Raw genomic sequence first — 13,611 nt, forward strand, 5'->3', positions numbered from 1 at the left:
GCAGGAGTGGGCGGGCCCTAAAACCGTGCACTGCAGTTCCGAGACCTCGGTCGGTCATTGTTGCCTTTTCTCCCGGTTTTGCGCAACGGTCAAATTTGGGCAGGGCCAGTTCCACGAACCACGGTCGGCTACGCATGCCCTGTTTTGCCGAACGTTTGTTTCGGAGTGAAATCCGGTGGATCGTCATGACGGCACAGGGAGATTGGGGGTTGCTTTGGGTTTCGCTGACCACCGGCCGAGCCACCTTGGATGAAACGGGCGGCTGTTGGGTGTGTTATGCGCTCCTTTCGTCGGCGGGGCCTGGATATCTACGTTAGTACAATTCTTCTGCACAGTTGTAAGAGGCTCCAGAAAAAGCTTCAACAAGCATCTGCCCTGTACCGACTGACGTATGTATGCTCGCTGTTCATTTAATTAATTGGGATGCTGTGGGTGGTCGTGATGGAATCATCCGATCTCATTTCTCGTCGATTACCGCATCTGGCCACTTTCTTTGGGGACGTTGTCGCTGCGGCGGGACATGCCAGGACTTAGCAACGGAATCTGCTCCGTTGGTCTTCTCAGTGGTGGCATAATTCAGCGAGCCCTGCCCGGGCCTAAGGCTGGGTGTGCTAGTGATTCAGGGCGATTCAGGGCAACTGGAACCTGCCCGCCCTGCACAAGGCACGGATCACTTCGAAGTTGTCTTAGCGGTTGACCAATTCTCCCGTCCTTCAGTTTACTACTTGCACGCAGCATGCCTGACCCAAGAAGAGGTTATTCGCATCTATGTTTACCTACCATTCCCTGCCGTTCTGATATCCTGTCCACTGGTTGGGTCCATTACCATGGCGCATGCAGATGCAGTTGCAGCATCGGAAAGTCTCCGTCACTTCCCGCAGACGCGCCTGAACTGATGGGACTTGGCAGCTTGTCAAGCCCTGTGCAAGGTTGCATCCTGTGCCGATGCCCCCACAAGTCCCAAGTTTCGTGGCGCGGGCATTCAACCTCAAACCTTACCACGCATCGTTTTTATGAGTTGGATCACAGCTTCTCCATTCTTCCCCCGGCATCTAGACCAGATCACGGCCTTGAATTGCAAACCCAACGGCTTGGGATCTCGGTTCACTTACTAAAGTAGCCTCACCGTTGCCCACTTCTCATCTCATGGCCCGCCAGACTCGGTCTCCACCACATCGGCCACGGCCTTCCATTGGCCGTCCGTATCTGGTCGGAAACCCAGATCCACGATGGATGCAGGCACGCAGCATGGTATCAGCTTGTTCAAGGCCAGGGAAGTAAAGCGGCTCCTTCCATGAGCCTCATTCGGCCATACTTGGCTATAAGTAAAAGCCCAGGTACCGGCCAGGGTGCAATATGTCTTTCTCGAGTCAGGTCGCTCTCAGTCACCAGTTCACAGTCTACCTTCTTTAAGTCGTTTGGAGTTCAAACGCGTCCTTTCTCTCCCAGCCTTGACGGCACTTACTTTACCTTCTTTTCAATATTCATTACTTTCTTGAGCGCAGACTATACACACGATGAAGGTCGCTGCCCTTTTTTCCGTGGCCATGGCGCTAGGCGCCTCTGCTGCGGCCGGCACCCTCAAATATACCGATGACAAGACCGGCATCTCATTCTCCGGCTACAGTGACGACAAGGGGTTGAGAGTCGGTATGGCTCTGCCCGAGACCCCGGGCAAGGACTTGATCATGCAGATTGTCGGTCCGGCCAAAGACGGAGCCGGCTGGGCGGGCTTCGATTTCAGCTCCTCCATGTCCGGCAAGATGCTGCTCATCGCGTGGCCCAACGGCAAAGAGGTCATGCTCTCACCCCGCATCGCCACTGGCTATGTCACTCCTTCCGTCTACACTGCCACTGATGTGAAGCTCTCTCCTATTCCCAAGGGAACTTTCGTTAACGAGACTCACTACTCGGCCACTTTCCTGTGCGGTGGCTGTATCAACAAGGACACCTTCTCGGCCACCGATGAAGACGGTGTCTTTGCCTATGCCTACTCGACCACTGCAGTCACCACCCCCACCGACCCTTCCTCCGCTCTCTCTTACCACGCTGCCGGTTTCAGTGCCTACGGCATGAGCTTGGCGGATGCCAAGTCTACCGACTATGACAAGTGGGCTGCTATGGCAGACACCACCGCTGCCCCTCCTTCCGCCCCGGCCCCTTCAGTGCCCGGCGCCAACCTCACAGCTCCCGTCCGCATTTCCAACGTCACCTACGACTACATCGTCGCCGGTGGTGGTCCCGCTGGCATCATCACCGCTAGCAAGCTAGCCGCGTCGGGTGCTTCTGTTCTCTTAGTGGAGCGCGGTCACGCCGCTACCGCCTCTACGGGCGGCAAGGCCGTGATGCCTTGGAACTCCTCCGTCACCCAGTTCGACGTTCCCAGCATGGGCTACTACCTGGGCTCCTCCACCCTCGACGCCACTCAATACTGCGCCGATACAGCTTCTCAAGCCGGCTGCCTCCTCGGAGGAAGCGGCATGGTCAACGCTCTGATGTTCGTCAAGCCCCAAGATGCCGACTTCGACGACAAGTGGCCTGCTGGCTGGAAGTCTGCCGACGTCAAGGCTGCTTCCGACGCCTTCTTCGAGAAGAACCCGGGCACTGATATGTCCTCGGCCGACGGAAAGCGCTACGACCAGGGCGCCTACGACGTCCTCTCCACTTTCTTCAAGTCCAACGGCTTCAGCTCCGTCGAGCCCCTGAAGGAGCCCAACAAGAAGGTCGACGTCTTCGCCCACCCTCCCTGGTTGATTCAGGACCACATTCGCGGTGGCCCTATCAGGAACTACTTGCCTGCCGCTCAGGCCAAGAAGAACTTCAACATGCGCCTCAACACCAACGTTGTCCGTGCCGTCCGCCAGGGATCTTGGACCTCCGGCATCGAAGTCCAGAACGAGGACGGCTCCCGCGAGCACATTAACGTCACCCCCAAGACCGGCAAAGTCATTCTTGCCGCTGGTGCTCTGTCTACCCCCCGCATCCTCTTCTACAGTGGCATCGGCCCCGACGAGCAGATCAAGAAGGTGCCCTCCACCGTCACTATGACCAACGTTTCCCGTATCGACCTGCCCGTGGGCAAGGGCGTCCAGGACCATGTCATCCTGACCGTCTCCATGAAGACGAAGGAGCCCCTGAAGTCCCTCAACTCCACCGCCTTCACCAAGCCCAGCCAGACCGACATCGACCTGTTCGCCCAGGGCTCCGGCGTTCTGACCCAGGCTGGCCAGCGCCTCAACTTTTGGACCTCGGTCAAGTCGCCCAGCGATGGCCAGACTCGCTTCATCCAGGGCACCTGCAACAGCCCCGCTGACGACGAGGTCAAGCTCAAGGTCTACCTGACGCACGGCGTCACCTCGCAGGCCGACCTCGGCCTCGACGCCACCGGCAAGATCACCGAGCTCAAGGGCAACCCCTGGCTCGACACCAAAGGCGACGTCGACGCTTTCCAGACCTTCTTCGACCGCCTCATCAAGATGACGGCCAAGCCCAACTCGACCCTGTCCATCAAGATGAAGGACGGCTCCGTCGCCCCCGCCAACCTCACCGGCGCCGCCCTCCTCGCCGACATCAAGTCCACCCAGGCCACCGGTTCCCACTGGGTCCGCTCCGCCCGCATGGGTCTCGATGACGGCCGCAAGGCCAACGGCTCCGCCGTCGTCGACACCAACACCAAGGTCTACGGAACCGACAATCTCTTCGTCGTCGACGCCTCCATGCATGCCGACCTGCCCACCGGCAACACCCAGGCCATCGTCATGGTCGCCGCCGAGCACGCCGCCGACAAGATCCTGTCGCTCGGCGGCGGTGCTACCAATGGTACCACCGTCCAGCCCTGCCGCAAGCGAAAGCTGCGTCGCGGTGCCGGTCACCGTCACCGACGCCACTCTCGCCGTGCTCATGGCGGAGTGGACCTGAGCTCTCACATGAAGGCTTAAGGAGTTCTTAGCCTTTAGCCTTTCTTCTTCTTCTTTTCTTCCTTCTTCATTGTCTCCCTATTCCTTTTTTGAGAGTTGGAGATTTCAAAACCACATTTTCGCCCTTTTGTATTACTTTAGAACTTGACTGTATATATATTACCTTTGTGTAAAGATGAAGATACCATGATCAACACACAACCATCGCAATGAACGTGACAAATCATGGTGTGACTTTCCAAGTATGACACAGGCCAACTGCGCGTCCCTAGCGACTTGGTCACCGTTTGTGTATCGGGATTTGGGAGGGCCGAAAGAATATACGAGCAACCCCTATCTTGGTCACTTGAGGGCGACTAGGGGTAGCTCGTGAACGTTTTGGTCAACCTCGCAAATTTCGACACAACATACATCGGATTGCTGTCGACTCAGTAGCCGCAGAACGACGCTTGCGTCGACTGCGGCGTGGCTGTCTTTCCTTTCGACGTTGATGCGGAGTGACACAACTCCAAGCATCTACCCATGGCCACGACTTACGGCGTTACTCCCGAGCCAAGCAGGACGGGTTACTCCTTTATAGTACAGTATTCTATTGACAGCCTGTAAATCCATGCATGGATAACTACATAACTTCCTGGGGTTACTTCCCCTGGCTAAAGACGTGACCGCGAAATAACCCAGACTCTCCGTCGAGACCCTGACATGGTGGGCCTTTGTTTACAACGAGAGAATTTATTGTACCAGAGCTGATCCGGACGAAGGAAAGAGAACCGACTTCAGTCAACCTTGATTTTTGAGCAAGCTCGCGCTGCCTGACCTGTTTTATTTGTACTTTGGCGAGCTTCCCGGTCAGCCCGCTGGTGGCCACGTCGGCTCCCGCAATGCTCGGGATCAGTAGCCAAGGGGAATGTCGGGTTACAAACTACAATTTGTTGTAGAGGACATCCACAAAGCCACATTCCATCGCTTAGTTAAATATATAATGCGCACCAATATAGTTGTCTGAAGATTCGTTTCTCCATTATGACTAGCTGAGTGCCACACATCGGCCGCAGATCTAGGCCGTTCCTGCGTAAATGGCCCTCAATGCGAAGTCTAGTCTTGTGGTGTATCTTGGGGTACTTCATCATTCATGTCTCATAAGTAAAATGCCATGCCACGGCTCCCAGTCTAGGAGACGGCTTCTCTGGCTGTCATTAATACCGTCGTCCTCGGGGCACTCCCCGTCCTTCCCGACCTCCTCGGCGGTTTCCCCTAGGTGATTCGCCGCCGTTGTAGTTGCTAGCTCTGCCAGGATTGGAAACAACCGGGGTCCATCTATCGGCATCATCATTCGCACGACCACTGCTACCCGAAGCCGCCTCCGCGCTGCGCCGGGGCCAGGCCACGCCCTGCGGTGGTAAACTGTCACGACCGCCGCCAATAGCAGTATCCTGCTTTTTACCGCCGCGACCACGTCTGGCGGTGCCGTTGTTGCCCGGAAAGAAACTGACGTTCGAGAGCTCGATATCGGGCAAGTACGGCGCCTCAACAACCATCTCGGCGAACTCGGGACGGACGCCCACGCCGGGGTCGACTCCTTTGCGCAGACGTAGGGCCAGCGCGTCGGACTGCGCCAGGGCCCAGCGGGAGTAGCCGCGGTCCATACTAGCCGCAACGGTACTGCGGAGCACAGTGGTGAAATGGGCGGGCGTCGGGATTTGGTTCTCGGACATGCCCATCTCGCGAAGGAAGGTCGGGAAATTGTTAATGGAGTGCAGGCGTCGGACTTCGGAGGCGAGGTGCGCGGCAGCCCCGGGGGAGGGGCGCCATGGCGTCGGAACAGATCGTCGCGGATCTGGGCCAGAGATGGTGACGAGGAGGTCGATTTGGATGGCCGTGCAATGCGTCGGAACAGTTCCGAGAACATGAGAAGGCGGTAGGAGGTCCGCGATCCCTGGAAAGTCTTGTCGAGACGGTAGGCGCTGACGGCATCGGGCTCGAGGTACGTAAGCTCCGGGTAGGTCTTCTTGGTGTTGTCACGGTTGTTGGGGTATCTGTGTCTTTGAGACTCGTTGGGGTTCAGCAGCCACACGACGTTGCGCGTGATGGCCTCGGTGATGATGGCGCGGCGCAGCTCGTCGGTGACAGGGACGTCGCTGACCAGCAGGGCGACGAGCAGATGGCCCAGGTTGGGGCAGTGGGACTTGTCACGCTTGCCTCCGAGGAAAGACTTCAGGAGTGTATTGGCCTGGGTAACGATCTCGGGGCTGTCCGTGGCGAGGCACACCAGCAGGTGGAAGAGGTGGAAATAGGACTCGATGGCTTTCTCCGAGGCGTGTTCCAAGGTGCTGCAGTTGCGGTCCTGAGATCCATAATAGTAGTCGGTTTCAGTCTGCTTTTTCTCGTTGCCGTTGTCGTTATCGAGATTAACGAGGTTGAGCTTGACGACGATGTCGGTCATGAATGCGTAAAGGACCTGGGCATTTGTAGGATTCTGCAGCTTGACGTGCTCCTTCAGGACCGACAGCGACGTTTGGGCGTTGGTCCGGACTGAATTCCAGTGGCGTGGCGATATGGGCAGCGGGAGCCACCGAGTAAAAGGGATGTTCTGCACAGATTTCCGGGTGGGTAGGGCGAAGGCCTGTTGCGACAGGAGGTCGAACTCCGATGCCAAACCATTCGTGGTTGAGACGCCGACACCGAGCTTAACATCGCGATACGTCTTCTTGGTGACGAAGCACTGTAACTCGCGCTGACGGATTACGTTGTGTTCCGTGATGAGAGCGCTGACGCGGGGCCAGGCTTTGGCGAGGTTGGTAAGATCCTCGAAGTCTTCAATGCTTCCGAGAACCTGGAGCAGGAGCTCGTTGGGGAGCACGTTGATGGCGAAAGGTCCGTTTGTTGCCTCGGATCTGTCGATGGCCTGAACAGGCGTCTTCTCAGTGTCCGGTGTCGTCCCGATGGGGGCCCAGAAATCATGCGATGCAACAACCTCGATAGCAGGGCGTTGACGCGTTTGCAGAGATCCGGACTGATCGCGATACCTGACGTCAGGGCCATCTCCCGTAAGCCCCCTCTCCTTAAACCTGCATCGCTCACACGCAGCGAAAGGGACATGATGATAATCCTGAGACCCCGTCCGATAGCTCTCAAGATCGACGGCCTCGCCTCCGTAAGCCTGCTGGATCTTGTCGCTTCCAAAGAAGCTGAGCAGCTGAATGGAGATGCCCTTGAGTGTGTAGGCGGGGGTGTAGTAATCGTCCCGGTTTAGGATGGTCGCACAGATGTAGCTTCCAAACACGTTGGGATGGCGGACACTCGTGTCCATCTGGACTCTGGGAGGGCGCATGGGGAACAGGCCGAGCCCGTCGATGTTCAGATGCATGCGCTGCCATCCGGGAGGCGACAGGACCAAGCAGAGCTGGTCCAGGTTATCGCCGACATGGAGGTGGATGTTGGGGTAAGGCTTCCGAATCAGTTCATCAATGTCGAGCAGAAGGCGCTGACGCATCTGCGCGGCACGCAAGTCATTGGATGGTGCGCTTTCGGCCATGTTGCACGGTCTGGCTGAACTGATTGGGTGTTGATGTTGGCAGAGCCCGGGAACGAGTGTGCGGTCTCTAGGGTTAGAGTAGGTGGACGAATGAGAAAAGAATGACGGAGGACCAATAAATGTCCTGAAAATATACAAGTCGATGTTGTCCAAGTCGATGGGATGGGTTCCTGTGGTTGCAGGAGCACAAGGAGCAGAAGGGAATATTCTGTTGCTCAGCAGGTGTTGCTGGCTGATACTTGTAGAAGGCCCCAGCTCAACCCAAGCACACAGCAGCGTGTAGGTGAGACAAACTGGTCCATGCAGTCACGTACACCTACGTCTTCATTCACTCCGATTGACTCACCTCGCCGTTCAATTGATGAATGTTTCTCGGCCACAAGAACAAAAACAAGAACGTAAGAAGGATCATCCTCCGGACTCAGCAGGCCGAGAGGAGCATTGATTGGTCTGCACTTTGCCTAATCGGGCTCGCCGCAAGTGTCAAATTTCGGTCTGTCTTTGTTTGGGCCAACGCAGCTCTTCCTCCCTTTCGGCGTGACGTAAAACGTTCCAAAAAGCTACTGATTGAATCGCCGGCGAAGTTGAGGCTCATGTGTAAGGCTTCTACCAGACATAGACAAGGCAAACCCTCCCAGAAAGTGGAAGATCGCGGCCCCCCATTCTCAGGCTTCGGTCCACCTTTCCCCGATCAATCAGACATCCCGGCCGAAAAGACAGGCCAATTCGGCCGAGATGGGTCCGGCACATACGATAGTGGCGGTATCCAAAAACTCCAAGTTGTACAATTTGATAGTTGCGTGACCGCAGTGATCAAGTACATTCTGAAAGAAAATCAGATATTGATGTCAACCTGCCGCATCGCCGTTATCCCCTTTTCAATTGATTACCACCTTCAACCCCAAGTCAAACCCTCACTCATGACCTGTTTCCCTTCTTCTTCTTTTTTTTCACCTCACTCCCACCCCCGTTCAATAATTCCCAATATTGTCCCACTCCTTATCCACAAACTCCCGCTCCTGCTCGGGATCCCACTTCTTCCCCTTCTTCTGCCCACTCGCGTCCTTCGCCGACGACCCCGCCCCGGCCCCTTCCCACTGCTTCGGGTCGAGGGGCTCCCACTTCTCCTGCTTCATCTTGGGCGACATCTTGTCCCCGACCGCAGACGCGAAGTTCTTGGCCTTGGGCATCGCGTCCTGGTGCGAGTGGTGCTCCCCCGTGTTGCCGGTGTAGTGGTGTTCGGTGCTGTAGCAGACGCGCGGGCCGCCGCTGCGACGGAGGAGGAGGGTGGCTGTCGATGATAGGAAGGAAAAGAGCGTTAGTCACTCTCGGTTCAACTTACGGCTGATTGCTGCAGGAGAACAAAGAAGCAATGTAGTGTGGCGAAGAGCTGAGTCGTTGGGTTGCGGAGGGGTGATCTCCAAGAGCTCATTTACCTGCTGGGGTTCGGATGGCGCCCCTAAGGGCCACATTCAGGGAGAGTCGAGAGGCCATCATGCCCGGTGTGTAGAGAGATATGAATGACTTGTCAATTCGGTTTGGTAGGTTGACGAATGGAGTTGTTTGCGTTCCGCTTTCCTTGTTGTTATGTTGAAAGGTGTCGAAGGATAGCTTTTAAATCACGGGTCGTTGGGGGAGTACATATTTCATTCCCCTCCCCGGAACGTCATACCAGACAAAAAATGAAGTCATCGCGAACCAATCGTCCGCATCCCCGCATCCAAAGTTTATTACGTTTACCATCGCTAAGCGCAGCTTAACCTCCAAAGCACCCGGGAGAAATGCCAGTACAAATGAGATGACAATGCAGCAGCAGCATACAGACGATATATCGGATTCTAACTTGGCCTTGGCATGCAAGCAGCCCGTTGCCTACTGAAGCGGTGATTGGATACCGGTGGCTCGGGTCAAGCTGCAGGATCGTGCGGCAGGTGAAATCTGTAATCGGCAATCGACTGTGCCGCACCGGAGGGATTCGACCTGCATGCAAGTAATGTGACGTTCCGTTTTAGAACTGTCAGAATGTGAGATGCAACAGGTCCTGAAAAAAAGGGTTGATCTAAGAATATCAACAAATCTCTATGACTCTAGCTAACCCGGGTCCCACTCAACAAACAGCCAACGCCTGAGCTATGCTCCTCGCAGGACTATGCAAGGGGAAAAAAAGAACGAAAAGCTAAACATTCGGGTATCATCTCCTTAGTAATAAACCCCATAAACTAGGAATAAGAAATGAGCGCGTTTTGGTGGCCGAGCTCTCAGGGTCTCGGCTCGACTCGTGACAGCACTTGTTAAACAAGTCCCCATTCGTAAGCCAGTATCATCTTACCACTTGGAATCCTCGGCAATGAACTGTTCCATCGTGTCCACTGCAGCATTCTGCAGTCCCACGACATGGAGATTATGGACCGCAGGCCACCTTTGCCGCAACCGCTCCGCTATTCTGACAGGATCCAGATCCCGTGACTGCCCGCCGCTGCCGCGTCCCAGAAGAGTGTTCATTACATCCGACGTGGCCTCCACAACCTGATCGGCACGTGGCCGACACACCGCGTCGTAGGCCTGAAGTGCGTAATAGGGCAGCGACGCCTCGACATCGTGGCCGCTCTTGGTGAAACCCCGTATCCCCACTCCAGAGGATGCCGAGTGTCCCAGCAGCGTCGACAGCACCATGGCCTGTTCGAGCGATAGACTGGCCGAGGCGCCGTGGTACGGGCTCGCGGCGTGCGCGGCGCTGCCCAGGAGGCAGACGCGCCTCCAGGCATAGCTTTGGGTAGGCACATGTTGCATCTGCACGATACCAGCGATCTGGATGGTGTAAACGCTTTGTACGAGCTGAGTTACATCGTGTTAGCTTTGAGATCATTCATGTAACGCAATTTTCAAAGCACTTACTTTCACCATTCCTTGGCAAGCAGGGGTTCTGTTTTGTGCAAAGGTCGCCTCAAACTCCTCGGGCGTGAACAGCTTCGCCCAAGCAGGCCCGGCAGCAGCGGGGCCATCTCGGCTGTCCACTGAAGGAGGTGGTAATACAGCCGAGAGGTAGATCTGGATGTCGCGGCCGTGGTTGAGAAAATCGTGCTGCATGAAAATGCCGTCGCCGATCCAGCCCGCCCGGCAGGGTCTCTGTGGGTCTAGGTACCCCGGGCCCATGGCCTGCTGTGCGCGCGCGAGTGGGACTTGCAGGGGGAGTGTCCAGCTTCCCGCGGAGACGGGCTTGTGCGCCGGATCCTCTTCCCCGGTCTCTGTTGAAGTCTGGCCCGACCCTTGCCCGGACACCACGAACGACCGCGCCAGGCTGTGGGTCCCGTCCGCGCCAATTACGACGTCGTACCGCCTCCTCGTTCCATCAACAAATTCAAGGAAGGCGGCGCCGCCGCCGCCGTCCGTTTCCGACGTTCCACTGATCGAGGCAATGTGTGTGTTAGTGTGCAGCAAGTAAGGCGGAACGTCGGCAAGAATCTCATCCATGAGGGCCTGACGACCCACGGTCCGACGACCCGGAATAGGCAAGCCCGAGACATCGATGCCGCGGTGGGCTGTGGTCGCAGTGCCAACACAAAGTGCCACGGAGCTGTAGACTGCGCCAGCGCGGTCGAGGCAGGCATCCAGCGCCGGATCCAGGGCGCGCAGAACCTCTTGATGAGCTTCGCTGAGGTCCAGTGCTAGGCCCTCGTCACGAAGCTGTGGGCGTGCGTCGTACAAATCCGCAGCGATGTGAGGATAGCGTAGGAGACCGCGCAGGAGGCAAGCACTGCCAAGTCTGGCCCCGATGATGGCCACGCGGGTCACGTGCGTCGATGAGGAGGTGGAGGATGCGTGGTCCGACATGTTGTCGAAGTCGGAGAGGCCAAGGAAGGGCGAGGAGTAAGGGGATGGGTTGTCGTTGCCGTAGGCTTGCTGGCTGCTCCAAGGATCACTGATGGATGTCCATACGGACGGCGATGATATCTGAGGGGTGCCCATTGTTTTGTGTGTGGTGTGTGGTGTTGCTAGATGAAGGAGTATTATATAATATCGGAGTAGTGGCTGGCTGCAGTATACGGAGCTGAAAGAAAGTTTCTGCCTTCGAGCTCCTACCAATAACAGGTCATAGATCTGATCCTTGGATCTGAATATCTCGTGGCTTGGATGGAATCTGTTTCGTCTCACACACCAGCGTGTGGGAAATCAGCCCTCCTAGGAGTATTAGTCGCACAAGAAAAAGCTCAACGTAGGTGGTGGGGTCTGTCAAGTCAGTCAACGGAGAAAATAGTATACAATGAAGACAGGTTATGTCATGATTATGGGAAAAGTGACCCGGTCCACATGTTTTCTCGATCCTGCCAGGTAGAGAGATAAAAGTTAATATACCGAGTCGATATTCAGGGGTGTTCCCGACCGGGCCCCTAGATTTGGGGAACGCGAGGTACTCTCCATTGTGAGAAGTCTCGATAGCATGACATAGCAAAGCTTGGCTTTGCACTTGGCATAAGGCTGATGGAGAATGGTCTGGCTGTGCAGGCTGAAGCTGATTGGTGAGGTTTACGCTGATGGAGGGTAGCAGTGCATTTCGCAGCCATGCCATGTGCGTAGTGCGGAGACAAGCAAATACCGGAACGAGATTTGTCGGGCTTGCTTAACAAATTCGTTGGTTCTTTTCCACGAGCGAGTCCACTTGTCCTGCATCGTACTTTCATGCTAGCTTGCAATTCATTCGCTGGTCGCTATTGCGAGTGACGTTCTGGCAGAAATCTGGAGTACTGGCAGCGCAGGTCCAAGAGCTAGGCAGGGGTATGGGCCGGGCCAGAAACTAATTCGGTCGTAGTATACACACTAAGGGAGTTCCAACAGCTATTTTGGTCCTGGCAGCGTCGTTTGAAGTACCCGCCAGAGTCTCCGAGGCCAGGATGATGGAGGAACGCAACGTGAGGCGGGTTGACCTTGAGCCATCGAGCCATCGAGCCATTCATCTAGGCCGTTGGCGCAGCCCTTGTCATCGCTTTCCTCAATTCGACTAGGCTGAGACCGGCACGGAAGAACGGGATTGGCCCAGTCCGGAATGGCTTGCAGAATGAGGGGCTAAGCGTGGACGAGCAGAAGATAATAAGATGCTATGCCTAGCATGCCATGCACAGTACCCCATGCAGTCAGCAGCAGTGTAAAAGCTGAAGGTCGGGGACGGTGTGGGCTAGCGGGTCAGATTCAAACGACCCATGTCGGTCGAACCACATCTCTCGCCGCAATCCGGCGGGCTCGGCAGCGGTGGAAATTGGCAGCATTCGTGCGGTTAACTGTTCGCCTTGCTTGTCGTCCGTGCCAGAATCTTGCAATGGGTTCGGTTCATTCATCCTTGGGGGCCAATTGAAGAATCAGCGTCCATCAAGCCGAGACAGAAAATCGGTGCCTGCTATTGGTTCGTGGCGCATGGGTTCAACGTTCAACGCTCTTTCCGAAGGATCAGACGATTACTAACCTTAGGCCTTACCGCATTGCTGGAAAGCGCAAACGCAGGCACCGAGATAACTCTAAAATAGATCATGATGGCCCGAATAACCTTAATTCCAGCCATGCATCAGCTTGGACAGTGGCGTCCAGAAGCTTGCTGGATGATGCTGTTCCCTTCTTTCCTCATTCCCGTTTCTCACGCTGCTGTGCCACCGGGACTGGGACTGAATGCTGACTGCTGACTGCATCACCGCCATGTACCTCTCTACACGTTCGGCGCTGCACCTCTGCGATTACCTAACTTCAACACTGCGAGCCTTGTAGCTTCCAAGAAGTGAAGCGGCTGCCCCGCTGCTCAGCGGCCCCGCTATAGATTTTCGGACGATTGAACCGAGATGGATCATTAGGCAGCGAGATTTCCATTGCTTATCAGGTAGTCTGGGCGAACCTCCTAATCAAACGGAGATTATTTTGTTCTAAAAGTAAACATCCTAGAATTCTGGCGCCTAGAAGGAATATTTCCAATTTTTCATGCTTCATGATGCGAATGAGAAACGACAACAAACAGTAAGCTGCGCTGGGTCGCATGGGTTTGCTCAGCAGCGGAAGAGAGTGCTGTTGACATTTTTCAACAGCGACACCGCTGAACCCCGAATCGTCGGAATACATCCCATGTGGCATATCGATTTGGGACTTTTGGATCTTGGCATCTTGGGCGTTCCCCGAAGCTCT

General features: G+C 55.8%; 4 protein-coding genes across 4 annotated transcripts; 1 reads left to right on the top strand and 3 right to left on the bottom strand.

Annotated features, from left to right (window-relative positions):
• Nucleotides 1-1,517: 1,517 nt before the first annotated feature.
• On the top strand, nt 1,518-3,938 carry PG986_010750 (FAD/NAD(P)-binding domain-containing protein; the record flags this gene model as incomplete). The annotated part of the gene is made up of 1 exon (XM_066846972.1): nt 1,518-3,938. The coding sequence occupies one exon, from the start codon at nt 1,518-1,520 to the stop codon at nt 3,936-3,938; it is 2,421 nt and encodes an 806-aa protein (XP_066696463.1).
• A 1,175-nt stretch (nt 3,939-5,113) lies between these two features.
• Nucleotides 5,114-7,452, bottom strand: PG986_010751 (uncharacterized protein; the record flags this gene model as incomplete). The annotated part of the gene is made up of 2 exons (XM_066846973.1): nt 5,114-5,638; nt 5,680-7,452. The coding sequence occupies 2 exons, from the start codon at nt 7,450-7,452 to the stop codon at nt 5,114-5,116; spliced, it is 2,298 nt and encodes a 765-aa protein (XP_066696464.1).
• Nucleotides 7,453-8,423: 971 nt separating this feature from the next.
• Nucleotides 8,424-8,946, bottom strand: PG986_010752 (uncharacterized protein; the record flags this gene model as incomplete). The annotated part of the gene is made up of 2 exons (XM_066846974.1): nt 8,424-8,743; nt 8,889-8,946. 2 exons carry the CDS (start codon nt 8,944-8,946, stop codon nt 8,424-8,426), a joined length of 378 nt encoding a protein of 125 aa, XP_066696465.1.
• An 831-nt stretch (nt 8,947-9,777) lies between these two features.
• PG986_010753 (uncharacterized protein) lies at nt 9,778-11,418 on the bottom strand (the record flags this gene model as incomplete). The annotated part of the gene is made up of 2 exons (XM_066846975.1): nt 9,778-10,287; nt 10,348-11,418. The coding sequence occupies 2 exons, from the start codon at nt 11,416-11,418 to the stop codon at nt 9,778-9,780; spliced, it is 1,581 nt and encodes a 526-aa protein (XP_066696466.1).
• Nucleotides 11,419-13,611: the final 2,193 nt, after the last annotated feature.

The sequence above is a fragment of the Apiospora aurea genome (assembly GCF_038362705.1).
Source record: "Apiospora aurea strain CBS 24483 chromosome Unknown utg000007l_segment0_segment0, whole genome shotgun sequence".
NCBI lineage: Eukaryota > Fungi > Ascomycota > Sordariomycetes > Amphisphaeriales > Apiosporaceae > Apiospora > Apiospora aurea.